The sequence below is a fragment of the Monodon monoceros genome, unplaced genomic scaffold (assembly GCF_005190385.1).
Source record: "Monodon monoceros isolate NGI ecotype Baffin Bay Population unplaced genomic scaffold, NGI_Narwhal_1 Super_Scaffold_11, whole genome shotgun sequence".
In the NCBI taxonomy this organism is placed as follows: Eukaryota; Metazoa; Chordata; class Mammalia; order Artiodactyla; family Monodontidae; genus Monodon; species Monodon monoceros.
Window position 1 is genome coordinate 71,229,043 of NW_021703767.1, and position 23,536 is coordinate 71,252,578.

Genomic DNA, 23,536 nt, shown 5'->3' on the forward strand with positions numbered 1-23,536 from the left:
AATTTCCAAAGATCAAAATGCTGTATCAGAGAGTAAAGCAAATTCTAAAGGATTTTGATTCGTATTGTAAAAAATCCCCTCCAGAACGACAATATTTATTTATATTTCCAGGAACATAAGGGTGCCACTTTTTCCGTATCATTGACAACTTTAAATATTATTCTTTTTAATCTTTATCATTTAGCGTTTGAGGTAAAAAAAAACAACTTGTATTTGGTAGTTTACTAGTAATAATGAACACTTTCCATGGGTTTTTTGACTATCTGTATTCTTCCATTCACAAACTATCATGTTCATAAACCAGTTTTCTAGGGTCAAGTTCTAATTTCCTTTGATGCTTTGATAGAAGAATTACTTTAAATTTATAATTAATTTATCAAGAATCGACATTTTACAATATTCAGGAACACGTTACGTCTTTCCACTTATTCAAGTCTTCTTCTGTCACTAATTGGCTCAGTAAAGTTTCAAGCTTTTCCTCCCATAGGTCCTGCACATTTCTTGTTAAGCTTATTACGAGGTATTTTATACATTTGTTGTCAATCACAAAAAAAGATCCCTTATCTATTAATAATCTTGTCATTCCTGGGATTACAGAAAGCTACTGAGGTTTTAATTAATAGCTTTTAATCAGCCATTCCACTGAATTCACTTATTAGTTCTAATAGTCTTTCAAATTATTTTCTTGGGATTTCTGAGTGACAATCATATTACCCACAAATGATACTACCTTCTTCCTTCCAATAATTATACCTCAAATTCTTTTACTTCTTAATGCAATGGCCAGAAATTCCAGAGAACTATGCTAAGTAACAATTGTGATATTGGGCATGCTTATCTTAATTCTAATTTGGGGGGGAATGTCTTTAGAATGGAGTCCTGTATAATACTATACACCTGCAATGTGGTAACAGGTCTACCAACCTGTTTCATAGTCAAACTAAACAAAGTTAAAGTAGTTTACTGTAGGATTTCTCAGGACTGTGTGTGATGAATCTCTTAAGCCATAATCATGTATATGTCACTGTCGAATTTATCTAATTCCATAATGCTTTTTTGTGGTTTACCTACTTTGAGACCAGAATTCAACTAGACAGTTAGAAAAACCTGTTATGTTATGATGGTTGAACCATTTACCAATTTATTGCCTTTCAGCTCCCAATTCACTCTTTACTGTCCCGCTTCTGTTACTGGAACATTTCTCTTACCAGCTGGCACGATGTTAAGCTTTGTCAGCAGAGGGCACTGGAGGGACTCTAGAAGAAGAAGGAGCTTTTCTTCCAAGTTCCAGCGTGCACCTCAAGGCTTGCTCCTGTGGCATAGGACACCCAGTGGCACTCATTATCCCTCCCCTGAAAGCTGAGACTATGGTGAGGCAAGAGAGGCGCCTAGGGCATAAAATCTGAGAATGAGTGACACCTTAAATATTAGGCCCTCGGAATCTATCTAGATCTAGTCCTAGGCATCACTCTAATTCTGGCCCTGCTCATCCTCCAGTGAATTAAAGCTGCATCACCTCTGTAGATCACTTCCCAGTGAATTCCACCAGCACGGCAACTCAGTGTGGTAAGGAGTTCTTGTAGATTTGTTCCCTTTTTGGGTGCTCTGCCTCAGTACTAAAGGTGCTGATTTTATTACTTTTATAATCAGCAAAAAAGCAATAAAGATACAATTTTTTAAAATATTAGGATCAAATTATTGCTGTTCTATGTGTGATTCCCTTCTAGAATTGCAACCAAATGAAGATTAAGCATGTTGGGGAAACCTGTATATTCAAATTAAATCTACAACTACTTGCTATTTTTATTTGTATTAAATAATGAAGCAGCTACCACTGTGCTAGGCACTGTTCTGAGTACCTTAATTTAAATGAGCGCTTGATGAAATTGACGCTAACATCTCAATTTTGCAAGTGAGCAAAGTGAGGCAAAGAACAGTGACTACCCAGAGGGCACAGTTAGAAAATGGCAGAGCCATGATCTAAGTGCAAGTCTGTGGCTCGAAAAATTGAGCATTTTCCAAACTGTTATATATAAAAATTAAAGAATAATAAAAGGTAGAATATAATCTATGGTACATTTCCAAAGAGAAAAACACAGCTATGACAGAAAAAGCAGGCTCTGAGCTAGGTATTACAAAACAGGCAAGATGTGAATAGGAAGAGAGGCATAAAGTGACAAGTACAAAGACATGGGCAACCACAGTGATTTGAGAGACAGTCTAGAGAAAAGGATAAGAAGTGAATGGAAAACTACAATGAGGTATCACCTCACACCAGTCAGAATCGCCATCATCAAAAAATCTACAAACAATAAATGCTGGAGAGGGTGTGGAGAAAAGGGAACCCTCTTGCACTGTTGGTGGGAATGTAAATTGATACAGCCACTATGGAGAACAGTGTGGAGGTTCCTTAAAAAACTAAAAATAGAACTACCATACGATCCAGCAATCCCACTACTGGGCATATACTCTGAGAAAACCATAATTCAAAAAGAGTCATGTACCACAATGTTCACTGCAGCTCTATTTACAATAGCCAGGACATGGAAGCAACCTAAGTGTCCATCGACAGATGAATGGATAAAGAAGATATGGCACATATATACAATGGAATATTATTCAGCCATAAAAAGAAACTGAGTTATTTGTAGTGAGGTGGATGGACCTAGAGTCTGTCATACAGAGTGAAGTAAGTCAGAAAGAAGAAAACAAATACTGTATGCTAACACATATATATGGAATCTAAAAAAAATGGTCATGAAGAACCTAGGGGCAGGATGGGAATAAAGAAGCAGACCTACTAGAGAATGGACTTGAGGTCACGGGGAGGGGGAAAGTTAAGCTGGGACAAAGTGAGAGAGTGGCATGGACATATATACACTACCAAATGTAAAACCGATAGCTAGTGGGAAGCAGCCGCATAGCACAGGGAGATCAGCTCGGTGCTTTGTGACCACCTAGAGGGGTGGGATAGGGAGTGTGTGAGGGAGGGAGATGCAAGAGGGAAGAGATATGGGGATATATGTATATGCATAGCTGATTCACTTTGTTATAAAGCAGAAACTAACACACCATTGTAAACCAATTATATGCCAATAAAGATGGAAAAAAAAAAAGACTATACTTGAAAGGGAACTGAGGGGGGGCTCACCGAATTCATGATCAGATTATAACAGTCTAGAAGCGGTTATCTTATACTGAATGGAAGAAAGAGAGAGAAGGCAGTGAAACCATTTCAGATGCTATCGCAACACTCAAACACAACATGATAAGGGACTGGGAAAGGAACAAAGAAATTTGAACGTATTCCAAAAGAATGAATGAATTAGTAGAACAAAGAGAAAGTTTAAAGAGAGGAGGAATCCATCATTATACCAAAGTTTGAGGCGTAGACGAAAAAGACTCATGAGAAAATCTCATTAACAAGAATAAAAGGGGAGGGAGAGGGAAGGATTGGGAGTTTGGGATTAGCAGATACAAACTAGCATATATATAGGATGGATAAACAACAAGGTCCTACTGTATAGCACAGGGAACTATATTCAATATCCTATAATAAACCATAATGGAAAGAATATGAAAAAGAATTTATCCATCTATAACTGAGTCACTTTGCTGTACAGAAGCAATTAACACAACCTTGTAAATCAACTATACTTCAATAAAATTAAAAAAAAAAACAAGAATAAAAGGAGACAAGTATGGGATAGAATTCTATTCCTGGGTGCCTTCTATTTCTGACTGTTATAGTCATTGTTCCCATACTCATCACCCATTCTACCATCTTTTTTTTTTTTTTTTTTTGCGGTACGCGGGCCTCTCACTGTTGTGGTCTCTCCTGTTGCGGAGCACAGGCTCCGGACGCACAGGCTCCGGACGTGCAGGCTCAGCGGCCATGGCTCATGGGCCCAGCCACTCCGCAGCATGTGGGATCTTCCCGCACCAGGGCACGAACCCGTGTCCCCTGCATCGGCAGGCGGACTCTCAACCACTGCGCCACCAGGGAAGCCCTGTTCTACCATCTTTTCTTTCTTTCCTTCCAGTGGCTTCTTATCCTCTACCTTCTAACAAGCCTAGATCATCCCTTCCTCCTTCCTCCTTTTCTATCTTTGAACAAACTTCACTAGCTCTATCTCAGTTTTAGCAATGGTTGTATTTTTCACGCTGTCACTGTCATGTTTCATGCAATAGTCTTTTCTTGGTTTTCATCCAGTCAGCCCCTTTAGAAAGTTCTCATCTTTCTAGAGTACCTTCATTCTCATTACTTCAACTACTACCTCTATGAAGGTCCTTTCACATTTTCAGCTCCACCAGAGCAGCAGTTTAACACTACTAGCCATGTATGAGAAGGACATATGGAGCTTAAAAAAAAAAAAAAAAAAACAAACCCAGGCCCTACTTCTGCAGATTCTGGTTCAGTAGCAATGGAGTGCAGCCAGAGCATCAGTCTAATTTATAAAGCTCCACAGATGCAACCAATGTTGAGAACAACTAAAACTAGACACATGAATTTTCATCTTTTCTTTGAATCGTTAGCCCAATCCCTTCATGAATTTCTTTCACACACACATCAAGCTGCCTAAATAATTTCTGTAGTCTGATCACTTACACAAAGGTTTGAGGGATTTTCTGGGAAATATCATATCACAGAGTGTATGCAATCATATTACTGGCTCCTTTTAAAGAAGCATACAACTATTTCTCTGTCTCCTCTACCTCTAAAAGAAATAGCATCCTCAAACTTTTCGGTCTCAGGACCTCTTTATACTCTTAAAAATTACTGAGGACCCCAAAGAGTTTTTGTTTCTGGTATTTCTGATATATAGGGTTTATGTTTACTGCTATTTACCACACTACAAATGAAAACTAAGACATTTAAAAACTATTTGTTATTTTATTAAAACAACAATAAACTCACAACATGTAGGGCAAATAACATTTTTAATGAAAAATAACTACTGGATTCCTAAACAAACAAAAATATCTAATAGGAAGAGTAGCATTGATTTGCATTTTTGCAAATCTCTTTAGTGTGTGGCTTAATAGGAGATAGCTAGATTCGCATTTCTGCTTCTGCTTCCAATATGTTTTATTTATCACATGTCATGTAGACTTTGGAAAGTCCACTGTACATTCATGAGAGAATAAGACTGAAAACACAATGTCTTAGTATTATAGAAATAGTTTTGACCATGTGAACCCCTTGAGTCTTGGGGATTCCCCAGGATCTCTGGACAGCACTTTGAGAACTGCTGTTGTATAGTATTCCATCCCTGAAAGACATTTAGGTTGTTTGTACAAGTATGTATTGAATGACTAAATTATATTTCAGGTACAGAATTAGGAAGACTTTATTCACTTGTCTGTTCAGCCGTCAAAAATAAATTATTGAGGGACTCCTCTGGTGGTGCAGCAGTTAAAGCTCTACACTCCCAATGCAGGGGGCCCGGATTCGACTCCTGGTCAGGGAAACTAGATCTCGCATGCCACAAGTACAAGCCTGCATGCCACGACTAAAGATCCTGCACACGGCAAAGAAGATCCCGCGGGCCGCAACTAAGAACCGGTGCAGCCAAATAAATAAATAAATAAATTTTAAATAAATAAATAATTGAGTATTTGCTAAGGGCTCTCTGTGCTACTTATTCCCTTACCTCAAGCTAACATCCTCACTGACATTATAACGTGGAAATCTTAACTTTTACAAACCAATTAGAGCTTAAGAAAATCCCATACCTCTCTGAACATTCAGCGACAGCAGCAGCTGTTCTATTTTAGGCCCTAACACATGTAAGTGGAGAACATACAAGCGCAATTTCAATCTTAGAAAATCCTAAGCTGCCACTGGGTATCCTTTAACTCAAGGCTCAGATTATAACCCCTGTAAAAGTAAAGCTTTTCCGATCCTTCATGAATCAGATCCTATTTCACCTTATCCATTAAATCACCACTAATTTTCTTAGGACAAAATCCCTATCTAAAATCCTGTAGTACAATCAGAATTTCTCTTATGATATTTCTTAACTCTATGTTTTCTACCTTATCTCTGTTACTAGAAATTCCTTGAAGTAAAAGAGTGCATCTTTACATACCCTGACAACCTGGTCAGTTCAGAGCATTTATCAGGTATTTAACAAACGATTAGCATAAATAAATATATTTCTGGCTTCTATGAACTCTGAAATTATTTTAAAACAAATCATATATAAAATATGGTATGTTGAGTAACATTTATAAAAAACCTTTAAATATAAATCACTGGAATTAAATATTAATTTTCTATAGCTAAATACCTATTACAAGATTTACTTACTTGGGTTCAGCTATCCCAGAAATTACTAGGGAAGAATAAATTCTTCTGCAGGGTCTAATCTTAGTTACAGGCATATGTTAAGGATATGTTGGCATATTAGCTATTAAACATAGGATTAATTATGTTCAACCTACTGGAGATTATTTTCTATGGTTTTTAACATATAGGATAAAAATCAACTTAGGAATTAGTTTATCAAACATTTTTTCACATGTGTAAAAAAGATCTAGAGTTTAAAAAATCTGAACAAATGTTTATTCTAAAATGCTGATGTGGGCTTCCCTGGTGGCGCAGTGGTTGAGAGTCCACCTGCTGATGCAGGGGACACGGGTTCGTGCCCCAGTCCAGGAAGATCCCACATGCTGCGGAGCGGCTAGGCCCGTAAGCCATGGCCGCTGAGCCTGCGTGTCCGGAGCCTGCGCTCCGCAACAAGAGAGGCCACAACAGTGAGAGGCCCGCGTACCGCAAAAAAAATAAAAATATAAATAAATAAATAAATAAATAAATAAATAAAATGCTGATGTAACTGCTAAAAAAGTTAATGAGTCACATATAATTAATAGTATTCAGTTACTGCCTTAAGTCTATTTTGGAACAAAATGTTATAAATAAATAAGCTTCTAGATTACCAAAAATAACTGTATATGTAGAGTTCCAAGATCATTAGACCATATCTAAAGCATTCAATTCTGTGTTACCTCTGGAGGATTTAACAAATCCTAAAGGTCCTGGATGATAAGATAAATAATCTAGAGGTCATTTTCTATGCAGAATAGTAGTCTCCACATATTTATAAAAGGTTTTCATACAGAAACCTGTTTCCTATAACTCTATAGAATTAACAGGAAGGCATGATTCAATTCAAATTAAGAGAATTTTCTAGTAAACAGTGCTGTCTCCAATAATGGAATAAGTTATGTTGTGAGGTGCTATGCTCTTTCACTGAATATATATAAGCTGGAGTTACAGAGTCATCCATCAGACAAACCTCTAACTGTGAAGGAGATTAAGACTTCATGATATGTAAGATCCTTTATAAATCTATAGTCCTAAATATAATAAAGACTTTATATACTGAGGTTACTTTAAAATGACTTAATGTTTTTAAGAAATAGTGTTATCACCTATTTAAGGAAACCTGAATTTTTACCAGATTGTAAGATTAAACAAAACTCTGAGAGAAGGAAAAATACACATCATAAAGGGTACTGAGATACTTCCTCCACGCTTTAAGTATGTATCAAAGGTAGTATACCATGAACCCACAAATAACGGCTCTTTATTAAAGCTTACTTGCAAAACTTACCAGAATTCTGTTGAATTCCCCATCTTACTCTCATCCTGAATTGCCGGGCACCACTTTGCTGGAGTCTTCTATTTAGTCTTGGGAAATTCTGTTTCTTTCCTTCCTTTCGATTCAATTTGATGATATCATCTGTGATAGACGAAATGTGATGATTACCTTCATTTTAACGTAATGACTCAATTACTCAGTCTCATTTTCTAGTTGATAGATTTCCTATGTCCCTAACTTCTTTTCTACTTTGAAAGCACTTTGATAAGTGGATAATAATGATATGAACATAAAAGCTCAAATCAGCCAATATATTTGGAGCAATGAACAATGGTTTTGTAGGAAAAGTTGAAGTCAACAGCCCAAAGCAGAGCTACCAACTAATGAAGATTTCTGTTATTCATAGTATTTCTTTCCCTAATAAATGAGCAAAAACCTGTTTACAAAAATTACTCATACTTACTTTCCATAATCACAGAAGTCTCCAGTTTTTAAAGATGACCACCTTTCAATAAAACCATTGGCAGTCAAAAAATAAATCATTCAAAGACTAAATTTCTAAGTTCACCTCAATTCAGCAAATATTTATTGAGTATATACTATGTGCAATGAATATATGTGGTAGGCTGTGCTGTAACAGAAACAAACAAAAGTAAAATATGATCCCTATTCTCAGCAAGTTTAAAATTGATGGAAACAGACATGTAAATAGTAAACAAAAAATTAAACAAGTACCATAATAAACGTATAGTACAAAAAGAAAATACTATTGGTTCTTTGCTCATTTAGCAAAGCAATTCAGGGTTACCTTATTTTTCTTTCTACACTCTTCTCTCTCTCTCTCCCTTTTTTTTGGCCGTGCTGCACGGCACGCAGGATTGTAGGATCTTAGTTCCCCGATGACCAGGGATCAAACCCGTGCCCTCTGCAGTGGAAGCGTGGAGTCCTAACCACTGGACCACCAGGGAATTCCCTCTACACTGTTCTAAGTCTCATTATTTCCCAAAACACTTCCAGACTGTCCCAAGGTAATTCACAAACATCACATTGCTCTAATACCACAACAGAACAATGTCAAGATCAGAAAACTAAATGTACTCCAGATCCCTATTTACATCTGTTTAAAGGAGATTACTAGAAGACAAAAAATACTCATTTAAGAATATCCAAACACTTTCTCCAAAGTTCCAACTCCAATATTAATTTTGCTGATTGAAAATACAGTAAATAAACCAAATAAATTGAACATCAACAACTTCTTAATAAAATTAACAAAACTAACCTCAGTTGTTTTTTTTCCCAAACTACTCTAAATACAAATAATCTAACAACTATATCAATATAACTAGTCTTTTCTGAAGTCAAAGAAGGAAATATAGATTACAGGGATCCTTTCTTATATATTACTACTCTACCTCACTAATCTCTAATCTTTTTAAAAATTTATTTATTTATGTCTGCAGTGGGTCTTCGTTGCTGCTTGTGGGCTTTTTCTAGTTGCTGCAAGTGGGGGCTGCTCTTCGTTGAGGTGCACCAATCTCTAATCTTTAAGACTCTAAACTACATTTAAATATTCATAGAAAATAATTCAAATCCCTTCAAAGTAGTTTGTTATCTTGAGATCCATCATTCAGCTACAAAAAAGTTTATCAAAGTTAAACACTCAAGAACAGTTTTTTACAAAACACAAAGATTTCACAAATATCAGAGCCATGAACATGTTAAATTCTCAGTAAGCAGAAAGGGAAATAGTTCGACACCACTTTCAAAACACTACTTTCCTCTAACAGGGTGCTACTTATTCTTCACCAGAAGTCTGAGATCTCAGAGCCATTAGAGTACCCCCCAAAAATGAACTTGGTCTGGGGAACCACAAAATAAAAAAAGGCAGAGCATAATTTTGACTAACCAGGCTGATTTAAAAACAGAGCATTATAGAGTATAAACATAACTAAAAATTAAAAGTAGAAAAGTATATCAAACATAAAATTATGTTTTCTATTTAAACATTTTATTATCTAAATCCTCAAGTTAAAAGGAGCTACCATGACAGAGAGGATTCTTCCAATCTAAAAGAAGATAATGGCTTTCTCCTAACCAAGGAGTAGACAGGGTAGGTATATATCAGAAATAAAAAAAAAAAAATCCACTATAAGCTACTTTTATAAAAAACTAGGGGTATACATGTGATAACAATAACAGTAATAGTAGTAACTGAGTACTAATAGGATTGTTCTGAAAACATGTATTCATTCAATTCTCATAATAATTCTATGAAATAACTATTACAATACCCATTTTCAAACTAAGATACTGAGGGACTTCCCTGGTGGTCCAGCGGTTAAGACTCTGGGTTCCCAATGCAGGGAACCCGGGCTCCATCCTTGGTCAGGGAACTAGATCCCTCACGCCGCAACTAAGAGCCCGCATGCCGCAACTAAAGGATCCCCGCATGCTGCAACTAAAGATCTGGCACACAGCAACGAAGACCCCGCGTGCCACAACTAAGACCTGGCACAGCCAAAGAAAAAAAGAAAGAAATTTCTTTTTTTTAAATTAAGAAATTGAGCCACAATGAGGCCAGCTACTGGTAACCTTGGTAGATAATTCCATATGAATATTCACATAAACCTGATAGAGTCAAAATTAAAAACAAAACAAAAAATTAGATTCTAAAACCTATGCACACTGGATAAAATGGGATATTCACAAAGCATAATAATTGCCTAAAATACCTATCTCTTCATCACATCTCCGTAAAATTCTCACTAAAACAAAACAAAGCACCTAAAAAAAAAAAAGGGCACCTGACAGAATGCTGTATGTTCTTAAGGGAGAAGAGAGACCAATCTCTTTTAGCTATCTGCTGCACTTCACTTCTATCTTCAAAGAGAATTATCCCTCAGTTTTCTTCATTTGAACATCCTAATCACTGAACAAAATACATACAAAAAACTTAGAAACTTAAGAAATGTAATGCTTATGACACTACATGGTTAACACTTCCTACATCTAGAGCTTGGTGCTCTAGAACCAGACTGAAATCCTGACTCCATCACTTACTTGCTGTATGACTGTGGGCAAGTTACTTAATTTCTCTATGCCTCAGGTTTTGTAAAATGAGAATAACAACAACGGCTTATACAGTATGTGTGTATATATATGTAAATATGGTGCTTACTGTGTACCAGGTACTGTTCTGAGCAGTTTACATTTGCTTATTGACTTATTTAATACTTACAGCAACCCTCTGAGGTAGTATCTCACCTTTTTACAGATGAGGCACTGAGAAGCAATTTGCCCAAGATCAAATGGCTAATAAGTGGCAGAAGCAGGATTTGAACTGAGACAGTCTGGGATTCAGGATTCCATGCATGCTCATTATCATTAGGAGTAAGTACCTCAATAGGGTTATTATCGGGATAATTTAACACATATAAAATGCTTGGTCCAGTGCTTGGCAAGTAGTAAGCACTCAATAAATATTCATTATTATATTTTTTCTTGGCTTTAATTCAAAAGATTTCTCATTTCTCATTTCTTTAGAGGTCACTACTGACTAGCAGTAGTAGGCAAGACTTGAGGCCAAACCTATGATTTCTGATGATTTGCTTAATTCACATCTTGGGTTCTAACTTAAAACAAAAACAGAAACCAAGAGGTCTTGACTTTTGACTACGAAATTTGCAGAAAAACCACAACAAAAAAGAAAAATATCGTCCTCGGAAAAGTTACACCTCTGTATCCCCTAGTCGGGTACTTTTCAAATATCCGAAAAATTATAGGCCTGAGGCAGAGCTAACTAACCACATTTAATACCAAAACCTGAATCCCGACAAAAACGGAATTACTTTTAAACCAACCAAGCCAAACAGAGACTAGTCCCTCAGTGGTGTTAGGTCTGAATTTTTAATTGAATCGCCAATCTCCCTGCTTTTTACCTAATCGTCACCAAACCACCCCACTCTTTTAGATCTATGCTTTACTTGGCTTCCCATCAAACCCTCCTTCGGTTTTCGCTTCGTTTTTTTCTAATTTGCTAGCTTGAAGGACTCGATGAGGAGACTGTGCTTTTCTAGGCACCGCCTAATACACCACCATCCCACGAAGTCCTTCCTAACTATCTTTTCTTTCTGTCAAGCGCCCCGGCCCCGCGGTGGCCCGGCCGTCTGGAGCCCGTCAGAAACAGCCAACTCTCGGGACGTCTTGACGCTTCTGTGCGGCGCCAGGCGCAGGCCCGGGCGCATAAAACGCCCAACCAGCCCTTCTCGGGAACCACGGATTTAACCGAACCCGCCGGGCTCTCAGAGCTTCCTCAGAAAGGACGGCTCCGTCCGACCCTTGCCCTCGCCCCACGATAACGCCCACCGCGCACAAGCCTGAGGTGAAACCCGCGGAGTTTTCCTCACAAAGAGCCGGGGTCACCCGCGAGCAGTGGCTACCCTTTGTGGGGGGGGGGGGGCGGAAACAGGATCCGCACTCCTCTGCCTTCCCAACCTCCCGGCCCGAAGCGCCCCCCGTCCCCTCAGACACAGCCCCGCCGAGGAGACGCCCGAGGCCCTCGGGCTCGATCCTGACTCCAGAAAGCGCTCCCCCCGTCCCCACCGGCCCCCGCTTGGTTCCGCCCACCCGTAAGAAAACTCCATCGACAACTGCAGCCAACCGCCCCTTCCCCCACAAACCGCGGTACTTGGTTCCACCCACACCTCCTCCCACTCCAACTCGGTGCGACTCGGCTCCTCACCCAAAGACATATCAATTTTGTCCAGGTTTTCATTGCTGCGGGCTTTCGGCGGCGGCGGCGGGGTCGCGGTGGCTCCCATTAACCGGGTACCAAACCGGTTCATAGCTGGAAACGTCGCGCTGGAACAGTCAGCGAAGAAGGCCAGGGGCTGAGGCCTGCCACCTCCCACTCACGCACGCAGACTAGCCGCACCGACGGAGCGCGCACGCGTGCTGGCTGCGTCCTCTCCCACCCGCGGCGAAGGGCTGGGGGAGGAACCAAGAGACGAGCGGCTGGCGAGAGTGGCCCCAGGCCCCGGACTCGCCCCTAGCGCCTCTTGCCGGACCGGAGGAAACATTGCACCCGCTGCTCTGGCCGCTCTCGAGGGGCCGCTGTTTTAGCAGTTAGCCTTTCCGCCCAAATTATGCTGGACCCTGAACACCTCAGAATCACATGCCTTAAATGAGATCATGTTCCTCCGTGCCCTTCGAGTCCCTCCTGCTACAGAAAGGCCCCCTAAGCTTTGGTACACACGAACCTTTCACACCCCACTGCAGAGCAGCCCCAGAGGCTGCGAGCGTGGACTGCAGAACTGCGCCCCAGCTCCCCTCTTCACCGCCAGCACGCGGAGCAACACGTCCGGACGCAAAGCAGAGGCTGCACTGATACTTCTTGCGTCAGCATACTCATAAAAGTAAATGTTAACGTTTCCCGTATCTGTACCACTTCTCAGCCGGCGCTCTCAAAACATTTTGCACGGTACCTTATTAAGACCTCACTTTCCCTCGGGAGAGCGGTAAGTACCTCTGCTTATTTGGCTGCATTTTTCTCTAATTCACTTGCGTTGGGAATTGATAAGGGGATTCATTTTCTTTCTAATCATCCCTATGGGAAAACTTATTAATATTCGATGAATTCCTGCATAGTAACTTTTTTTCCTGTTAACAAAACCTGATATTCTCTCTTTCTTACCTCCTTCTGCTCCAGATAACTGCGCTTGTGTGGAAGCATTTAGGTTATATTATCCTCATAGCAGCTTAAACTAAGACATTTGCATCTAAGAAAAAAATTAGGGGCAGGTATTCTGTTCATTTAGAAATCTCTGCCACCTTCCACCTCTGCACTTCCTAAAATTTCTCTTTGCATAGAAATGAACAAGTGACCTAAGGTATCTCAAACCCACAATAGCCTATACTTTATTTTTTTCCCCAAGACAAAAATACAACCATATGAGAAGAGTGAATCAGCTGAAGAGGCACCTATGAAGGGATGCAAGAAACTTAAATGGTGGAGGAAGTTTTGGACTCAAAAAGACCCATGAACAATATTCAGCATGTCAAGGAGAGTATCAGGTATGCTCTTAGCACAAAGTGCTTGATTTTATTACTGTTCCACTCTGCAGCTGCCACCCCTTTCCCAACTGCTAAGAACTAGGGAACTGGATTGTAGAGAAGTACAAGAGAGACCTAGGTTTTATTGAGTGAGTGGTTTCACTCACTTCAGTCATTCACCTTGTGAACTTGGGAGAGTGTCTGGGCCTCATAATCATTTTCAAAACAAGAAGTAGTTATACTAAATATATATTACACTTAATTATTTCTAAGATTCCTTACAGTTCTAAAATCTTCTAAGCACAAGACATTTTTCTACATACTATCCTTTTCTCACTAGAAATAACTTCTGCACTCTCTACTTATTTGAAGGAGCAAACTACAGGGAGGAACATTGGATTAAGTTCTTAATTTTATGGAAGAAAATTAATGCATTTAGAGTTTGGATACATTTTATACTTCAGGCAGTATAGGACAGATAATAAAAATCCCAAATGTGCAAAATCCTTCCCACATCGATTTATAAAAATTCCCTTTATCCTGGTCTTCTCCCCAAAACTGAAGCCCCATACCAAATCTCCTTAGCTCTAGAGGGAACATGCTCCAAGATTTCATGAAACAATCCTAGCTGTTGTATTTCAGACTTTCAGATTTCTCCAAGGGCTGAGGGTCTCAGAGTCTCAGAGCACCCTGATTCCAAAGGGAAAAACAAGAAAACAAGAGGCACCGGAATCAAGGATAGGTCAGCCACACACAAAACAATATAAAGCAAAAGAGCAACCTGAGACACACAGCAACAGTGAAGAGGGAGAAAAGCCAAGAAATCAGAGCTGGGGCTTGTCCAAGAAGTTGACCAGTCAGCTACAGGGCTGGAGTTAAAAGGTCAACCCTGCAATTTTCTGGGGCACGAGAGGCAGCTATTCATTTAATCCTATATTCATTGAGCACCAGGCATTGTAATAAGCCCTGGGGATAAAATGGTGAGCAAGATGGTTGCCGTCCCTATCTTCACATAGCCTGCAAAGCAAAAAACGTTTTCTGAGCATGTACTGTGAATAAGGTACTGTGCTGGACACTGAGTGGACAGCCTTTGTCTTCAATTCATCAGCTTCATCTAAGTCAAAATAAACATAGAATTCAAGCAGCTGCCCTTTCTGGAGGCTTGATTTCATACAATGTAGATCAGACAACATCTAGGATTGCCAGATAAAATACAGGACCAGTTAAATATGAATTTCAGATAAACAATGAACAATTTTTTAGTATAAGTTTTGTCCCAGGTTTCAGATAAACAGGAATTTTTTTTTTTTTTTTGCCACAGAATATCGCATGTAATTTTTTTTTTGCGGTATGCGGGCCTCTCACTGTTGGGGCCTCTCCCGTTGCGGAGCACAGGCTCCGGATGCGCAGGCTCAGCGGCCATGGCTTACGGGCCTAGCCGCTCCGCGGCATGTGGGATCTTCCCGGACCGGGGCACGAACCCGTGTCCCCTGCATCGGCAGGCGGACTCTCAACCACTGCGCCACCAGGGAAGCCCCACATGTAATATTTAGGATGTATTTACACTAAACAATTATTCGTTGTTTATCTGAAAGTAAAATTTAACTGGAGTCTTATATTTTTATTTGCTAAATCTGGCAACCTTAACAACACCATACTTTTCTATTAACGTGTTCCAGCTCTCTTTTCACAGTGTGCATAGAGATCTATATTCTCTTCAAAGGTAAGCACAACTCATATATTTAACCCTTAACTTGATTAGTTTGATGTATCTTTTTAGTCCCCCCCTTTTTTCAGCTTTATTGAGGTATAAATGACAGACAATAAAAGACACATACTTAAAGTGTGCAGTTTATACAGGTGTGAAATATATACCTGTGAAAATACCGCCATAATCAGGATAATAAATATTATCATCCCCAAAAGTTTTCCTGTGCTCCTGTGTAATTCCTCCCCCCAACCTCAACCTAAGTAAGCAACCACTGATGTTTTCTGTCACTATAGATTAATTTGCATTTTTTAGAATTTTATATAAATGGAATCATACAGTATATACTCTTTTTTGTATCTGGATTGTTTCACTGAGCATAATTGTTTCAAATCTGTATGCCTTTTATTATTTTTCTTGCCTTATTACACCGACTGGGGACTCCAGTACCATGTTAAACAGGAATGGTGAAAGTGGACATCTTTGACTAGTTCCCAACCCCAGGGGGAAAGCATTCAGTCTTTCACCATTAACTATGATGTTAGATTTTTTTGTTGATGCCCTTTATCAGGTTGAGGAAGTTCCCTTCTACTGGTTTGCTGAGAGTTTTAGTTATGAGTGAATGTTGAATTTTATCTAATGCTTTTTCTGCATCTGAGAAGACCAAATGGTTTTTCTTTTTAAATTTATTAATATGGTAAATTATACTGGCTGGTTTTCAAATGTTGAACCACCCTTGCATTTCTAGGATAAACCTACTTGGTCATGGTATATTATCCTTTTTATATATTATTGGATTTGGTTTGCTAATATTTTGTCAAGGATATTGTTTCTTTTTTCATGAGTGATATTGATGTGTGATTTCCTTTTCTTGTAATGTCTGTGCCTGATTTTGGTATCAGCTCTTATTCTTTTCAGAAGAGTATTTTTAGAATTCGTATGTTGATGTAATTTGTATTACAGTGGAATAATAAGGGAGCTAGGTATAATTTGTATTATATGTGGTTATAGTATGTATTAGGTATGACCATTATTATTATACCTAACTCCCTTAAGCTACTTGTATGTACAATACAGTTTTTCTTCTATTTTCTGCTCAATTCTTTTCATTACCCCCTTTGCCACTGTTTTCTGCTGTGGTAGCTTTTCTTGCCACCTTGCTACAGCTTCCTCTTTCTCTTTTATGTTGCCCTTTTCTTTTGTTTTAAGTGTTTATAGATGTTCTAGTCTTCTGCCTTTTAATCTCAGGATTCATTCATTCATGTATTGAAACAGAGTTTGAGTCCCTACTCTGGACAAGACACTGTGCTACACAATACAGCGTTACAGCCGAGGACATGACACGCAGGATAGCAGGCATAGCTGGAGGCATTACTAGTCTCCAGGTCCCTGGCCCTCAGTTTTCTCTGACTAGCAGGTAACCTGCTTGGATAGACAAGGGAGCTTGAAGGGGAATTCTTCCTGGGCTCAGAGGTTGGACCTCTAGCCCACTCCTTATTAGGCCTTGTCTTCTCTGGGCAGGGCAGGGGTCCTGTCAACCAAAGGTTCTAGGTCAATTCACTGAATGACTAATTGTGGAATTTTCTAAAGCTACACAAATTTACATAAATCACACAATTTCCCCCTAGTTATGTAAAGACTGTTTCTTTTAAAAAATATATCTTCGGACTTCGCTGGTGGCATAGTGGTTAAGAATCCACCTGCTAATGCAGGGGACATGGATTCGAGCCCTGGTCCGGGAAGATCCCACATGCCGCAGAGCAACTAAGCCCGTGTGCCACAACTACTGAGCCCACGTGCCACAACTACTGCAGCCTGCTGACCTAGAGCCCGTGCTCCGCAACAAGAGAAACCACCACAAGGAGAAGCCCGTGCACCTCAATGAAAAGTAGACCCTGCTTGCGACAACTAGAGAAAGCCTGCATGCAGCAATGAAGACCCATTGCAACCAAAAATAAATAAATACAGTAAATTACACACAAAATATATATATATATATCTTCAATTTCCTCAACTTGCAATAGATAGATTGGTAGTCTAGGAAGGCTCTGAAGAGCCATGATTCTAGGCTTCTCATGCTGTTGGACAATCTGAGAGTAAGTTGCATACATCATGATTCTGTAGAATATATCTCTAAGTATATTCTTTTATATAACCAAGGTAAAATGATCAAATTCAGGAATTTAACATTGACACAATTCTATTCTCTGACGTATAGTCAATATTCAAATTTTGCCAACTATCCTAATAAATATCCTTTGTAACAATTTTTTTTCCAATCTAGGATCCAGTCCAGTTTCATATGTTGCATTTCTTTGTCCTCTTTTGTCTCCTTTCATCATAAAAAGTTTGTCAGCCTTTCTTAGTCTTTTATGATATTTACATTTTTGAAGATTGAAGGCAGTTGGTGCATAGCTTGTCCTTCAATTTGGTTTTGTCTTATTGTCAGCCTCTGATTAGATTTGAGTTATTCACTTTTGTCAAGGATACTACATAAGTGATGTTGGCTCATTCTCAGTACTTAACATCAGAAGGCACATGATGTCATTTTGTCTTATTGGTGATCTTTAGTCACTCGGTTAAGGTGATGTCTGCCAGATCTCTTCATTGCAAAGATACTTTTCCCCCCATATTTAATGAATAAGTAATCTTTGGGGAGATGGTTTGAGACTGTGTAAATATTTCTGTTTTGGAAGAAACTTCACTGACAGCTTTAGCATCCATTGATGATTCTTGCCTGAATCAATTATTATGATGGTGGCTACAAAATAGTGATTTTCTAACACTATCATTCCTCTACATTCATAAGCTGGCATTCTACTGTGAAAAGAGCTTTACCTCCCTGCCCCCTTTCTTCCTTCCTTTTTCTATTTATTTATTTATTTGCATACTTGTTTATATATACATATACGTTTCCGTAGAAATTCACAGACTCATTTCATGTTCAAAAATTCTCTTCTGAAAAGCAAAGGGGTGCAGAGTGTAAGGGTCATGCTTACCTTTGAAAAGAATGTAGATATGTAGGCATATCATGAATTAACTCATTTTGATGCTCAAATTGCTTTTGACTTGGCAAGTGGGCGACATCCCTTAGCTTTAAAATTTTTAATATTTTAAAAAATGCTGCTAAGAATAATTTTAGTGAATATAATAAAAAGAAAATATTCATGACTATAATTGATATTTGTTGAATATATTCAAGAAGATTATTTCTTAAAACCAAACTTTTGGCAAATAAGTGTCATGAACTTTAAAAATCTGTTATTTGAATAAATGATTATTGAGTGAAATTTGCTTTCTGCCAGTGGTACTCTAGGACCAACTACCATTTGTATAAAAATTGCATCCTGGTAAATCTTGAAAACAAACAGATTAATCAAGATCAATAAAGTTCTTTAGATTTTTTGACTTTTAAAATATTAATTCAGCAAGCAGTTGCTAAGTAAGGCCATTACTTTTATGTGACACTATTGAACCCTGATGCTACATATTCTGGCATTTTTGACCTTTTGCATTTGGATCCCAAATGCACAAAATTGGGTTAATCACAATCCTTGTTTCATGATATACTGTCATCATTTTCCAAGCATGACCCATTTTCATTTGTTAGTTATTTTAAATAACTGATTATAATTAGTTATGGTTTCATAACTAATTTTTTATAACTTTTAATATTTATTTATTATTTATTTATTTTGGCTGCTCTGGGTCTTAGTTGTGGCATGCATGTAGGATCTAGTTCCCCGACCAGGGATTGAACCCAGGCCCCCTGCATTGGTAGTGTGGAGTCTTACCCACTGGACCACCAGGGAAGTCCCCTAGTTATTTTTAAAATTGTGCACCTACAAACCCATCACTCAAAACAAAAGCTAGAACAGACAATAACCCTATGACCTGGCAATTCCACTTCTAGGTATGTACCCAGGAGAAACCCTTGCTTATGTACAAGAGGTGACATGTAAAAGAATATTCATAGCAGTGCTGTTTACAATAGCAAAAACCTGGAAACATCCCAAATGCTCATCAGTGGAAAGCAACATGAATAAACTGGTGTATTCACACAATGAACTATTATATAGCAGTCAAAATCAATGAATTATAGCGATACACAATATAAATAAATCTTGGGACTTCCCTGGTGGCGCAGTGGTTAAAAATCCGCCTGCCAATGCAGGGGACATGGGTTTGATCCCTGGTCTGGGAAGATCCCACATGCCGTGGAGCAAATAAGCCCATGTGCCGCATCTACTGAGCCTGCAGTCTACAGCCCACACACTGCAACTGTTGAGCCCACACTCTGCAACTACTGAAGCCTGCTCACCTAGAGCCTGTGCTCCACAACAAGAGAAGCCACCGCAATGAGAAGCCTGTGCACTGCAATGAAGAGTAGCCCCCGCTCGCCACTAGAGAAAGCCCATGCGCAGCGATGAAGACCCAACGCAGCCAAAAATAAAAAAATAAAAATAAATAAAAATAAATCTTACTGTAATATTAAGCAAAAAAAAAGGCCTCAAAGAATAAATACAGCTTAATAGCATTTTTAATAAAGTTAGAACACAAAAATTTTTTAAATAATAATTTTTAGGAATATGGATAGATGCAAAAAAACTATATTAAAAGAGAAACAGTGGAATTATAAACAAGGGATTTAGGATATGGCTACCTGGGGTGAGGGAAAGCAGAGGGATAGGATGGGGGAGTGGGCACATGGCTAGTGTAGGTTATTGTCATGCTTATTAACTGACTGCTTTAAAGAAAATAAGTGTAGGGAATTCCCTAGTGGTCCAGTGGTTGGGACTCCTCGCTTTCACTGCTGAGGACCCAGGTTCAGTCCCTGGTCGGGAAACTAAGATCCCCACAAGCCACACAGCATGGCCAAAAAAATAAAAATGAAAAAAAAAAAAAAAGTGTAAACCCAGTCTTGGACATATGAGGAAATTCCTGTTTTCTAGAACTTTTACTACAATTTTAATTCTAGAATTTCCTGATACAGCTGACTGACTTTCATGTAAATATATGTTAAAATCATGTGGCATTAATTTGGGATTATACTTCATTCAAAAAATGAAGTTCATACATTTGTAGAAACAGAAGCTACTGAAATCCCAATAACCAACACTGCCCCTTTCTTAAAAAGTATAACACTTTGGTAGGAAAATATGAGATAGTTTGAATAAGAATATTTTTATATAAATGGAAATTGGAAATCATAATTTAATTAAAAAGCTCTTTCACTTTTAATTCACAAAAAATGTTTTCTCAAGTTTGAACATTTCTGAAAGTCATGTATTATTTTTAACAGAGTAACTAGTTTTTATGGAGTTAACCTAGATCTCTCCCTAACAGAGTAGTGCTGATTCTGTTGCCTTACCATGGCTCTAATCCCAATCTCCTTGTTCCCTACAGCCACTACCCAAGTTTAGGCCTGGACTTACAAACCCAAAGTCCACATTTAGCCTTCAGAATTTTTTTTTTTTTGGCCCATGTAATGTTTACCTTAAAATTGTTGCCAATATTTTAAAAATTGGAAATTGTACTTAAAAATGCAGATTCCAGCTTTATTAAAAAATCAGAATATTTGTCAACATTCAACTATAGCTAAGATGAGACTTTCCTTTTTGGATGAGGCATGGGGGTTCCAGTTCAGAGAGTTTCTGCCATTCTTCTACAACTGGCTGACTTCACTCATTGGCATTACACTTGGCCTTTATAGGGACTTCCAACCTCTTCTCATATCCATTCTTTTGACCTTCCCTCCAACATAGTACATACCCCATTACCTCTCCACATTGTCAAAAGTAGCTTTCTAAGCAAGTTTGAGCAAATCACTTCTTGATTTGCATGTCCTTGATTTGCTCCTAATTGTTCTTAGGATAAAATCCAAACTCACAATGGCGTCATGATCTGGTCTGCCTGTTTCTCACCTCTTCCCAGCTCTGATTACTACTCAGAACAAGCTGTTCCCAGACCCGCTTCCTCATGTCTGTGTTACTCTCTTCGCCTTCTCTTCCCTTCTTCTCCAGGCTAACTCATACTCATCCTAAAAGACTCTGCTCTGACATCAGTCCTCCAGGAAACCTTTCCCCAAAGCTTTTGCCTCCTCCCCTTCCTTTGTGATCCCAAAGCGACATGAACTCTTGCGAGTTTGTGAGTTCTTCATTAAAATTTTTGAGGTCTCCAAACACCACCAACAGGTGTTAAACCCGGGTAGGCTAAAGTGGGGTTAATCGTACTTGGATTAAGACCAGCGTTATTTTCGAGTCTAGACCTCTGACCGAGTATGGTTTCAAGGGTGAAGTGTGACAGACGTGTGTAAAGGTCCACACCAGTAAGAACTCCGGAGACTAGGGTTGGTGGGCGTTTCAGACCCCGGCTTCCCGCCGGGTGCACTACCGCAAGCTCGCCGCCAGGGTCTGAAGTCGCTGCGAGCGCAGCCTCTGATTGGATAGGGCGGTGTATGCCGGTAGCGGCCGGGCCTTCGAAGTGCTTGCTGGGAGTTGTAGTTCTTGGAGCCGGAAGCGGGGGTGGCTAGAAACAGCAGCTGAGGCAGCAGTCACTGCCTTTGCTGTCACCCGGCTGTAGTGCATCACTCTGAGCCCACCGGCCGTGGGTGCCTCCTCGGTTCCCAGGGGACTCTGGGAGCCCTGAGGGGCGAAGCGACGGGGACGCCTCTCAAGAGAAGAGGCGACGTCGCAGCCCCGGATGCGAGCAGAGGGCGCGGGAATGGAGCTTGGCGGCTGCGAGGAGGGCTTGCCGGAGGAGAGCAGGTGGGCTGGGAAGGGGCCGGAGATTCGCGGGCGGATTGATGCGTTGAAGTCCCGGGAGGCTTGAGAGGGCTCGGAGAGCACGGGGAGACCTGTCGGGCGCGACAGACATGAGGGCAACTGTTGTGGGCAACTTGTTTGGGAAAAAATTCTGAAAGGAGGGACGCGCAGGGCGTGGATAGGGCGGATGAGGGAACGGGCTTAGTGAGGGTGAAGGAGGGGGGTAGGGTATGTTGAGGGCGGGGGCTTGGAGGGTGGGCAGAAGTGGGTGAAGCTCAGATCCAAGGCTGCTGGGGAGGAGGTGGATATTGAGAGGTGCTGTAGTGAGATTTCATAGGCCAGAGTCTATACATAGCAGTAGGGGACAAGGTGGGTGCCCCGACTGAAACTTACGGTGACAGCAATTCGGGCCAATATTAAGAAGGTTGAAGTAAGAATTTCTGGGAGTAAAGGTTAGGCATTATGAGTGGCCTAGAAAGAAGCTTAGGAAAAATGAGTGTGAGGAAGGAGTGAAGGAGGGCCTGCGGAAGAAAGTGGGCGATTGTAATGGCAGTGGAATGGGGATGGGGGCTTGCTAGTGGGACTAGAAATTGCGTGCGTGCCCTTTGTCAAAGCTGGATCCCTGTCAGAGAGTAACAGGATCTCCCTGTCGTTTCCTTTCCATCCTTAAACCCTTCACTCCTTCCCCACAATGCAGCTAAGCAATTTCCCATTTATTTATATGAAACTGTTGTTATCGAGTTCATACCTTCTAGAAATTAGAGAATTTAAGATTTTAAAAGCTACTTTGACCGAATGGTGGCTTGGACTCTGGAGAGGTACTACCCCTATGTAGGGGTTGCTTCATTAATAACTCTGGTCTTAACCTCTTAAGAATCTGGAATGTACATCATAGAGCAGGAATGTGGGTTAAGGAAGTCTTTTTTTTAACATCTTTGTTGAATTATAATTGCTTTACATTGTTGTGTTAGTTTCTGCTGTATAACAAAGTGAATAAGCTATACATATACATATATCCCCATATCCCCTCCCTCTTGCATCTCCCTCTCACCCTCCCTATCCCACTCCTCTAGTGGGTCGCAAAGCACGGAGCTGATCTCCCTGTTCTATGCTGATCTCCCTGTACTCTGCGGCTGCTTCCCACTAGCTATCTATTTTACATTTGGTACTGTGTATATGTCCATGCCTCTCTCTCACTTCGTCCCAGCTTACCCTTCTCCTTCCCCTTCCCCGTGTCCTCAAGTCCACTCTCTACATCTGCGTCTTTATTCCTGTCCTGCCCCTAGGTTCGTCAGAACCATTTTTTTTTTTTTTTAGATTCCATATATATGTGTTACCATATGGGATTTGTTTTTTTCTTTCTGACTTACTTCATTCTGTATGACAGACTCTGGGTCCATCCA

General features: G+C 39.8%; 2 protein-coding genes across 6 annotated transcripts in view; one reads left to right on the top strand and one right to left on the bottom strand.

Annotated features, from left to right (window-relative positions):
* Nucleotides 1-12,555, bottom strand: part of FYTTD1 (forty-two-three domain containing 1) — a 30,977-nt gene extending 18,422 nt beyond the window's left edge. Inside the window, exons 1-2 of the mRNA XM_029214699.1 lie at nt 12,352-12,555; nt 7,620-7,748 (exon numbers count right to left, since the gene is read on the bottom strand). Of these exons, the coding sequence (XP_029070532.1) occupies nt 7,620-7,748; nt 12,352-12,454 (232 nt within the window). The 5' untranslated portion in view covers nt 12,455-12,555. The remainder of the gene's footprint in view (nt 1-7,619; nt 7,749-12,351) is intronic.
* Nucleotides 12,556-12,852: 297 nt separating this feature from the next.
* The window catches only part of RUBCN (rubicon autophagy regulator), a 69,153-nt gene continuing 58,469 nt past the window's right edge, over nt 12,853-23,536 (top strand). For 3 of the 5 annotated variants that reach the window (XM_029214333.1, XM_029214335.1, XM_029214337.1), the window contains exons 1-2: nt 12,853-13,126; nt 13,544-13,682. In XM_029214333.1, coding sequence (XP_029070166.1) covers nt 13,615-13,682 — 68 coding nt within the window. In that variant the 5' untranslated portion in view covers nt 12,853-13,126; nt 13,544-13,614. Of the gene's footprint in view, nt 13,127-13,543; nt 13,683-21,898; nt 22,137-23,536 lie in introns of those variants that run through there. The other 2 variants (XM_029214336.1, XM_029214334.1) reach the window with 2 other exon arrangements.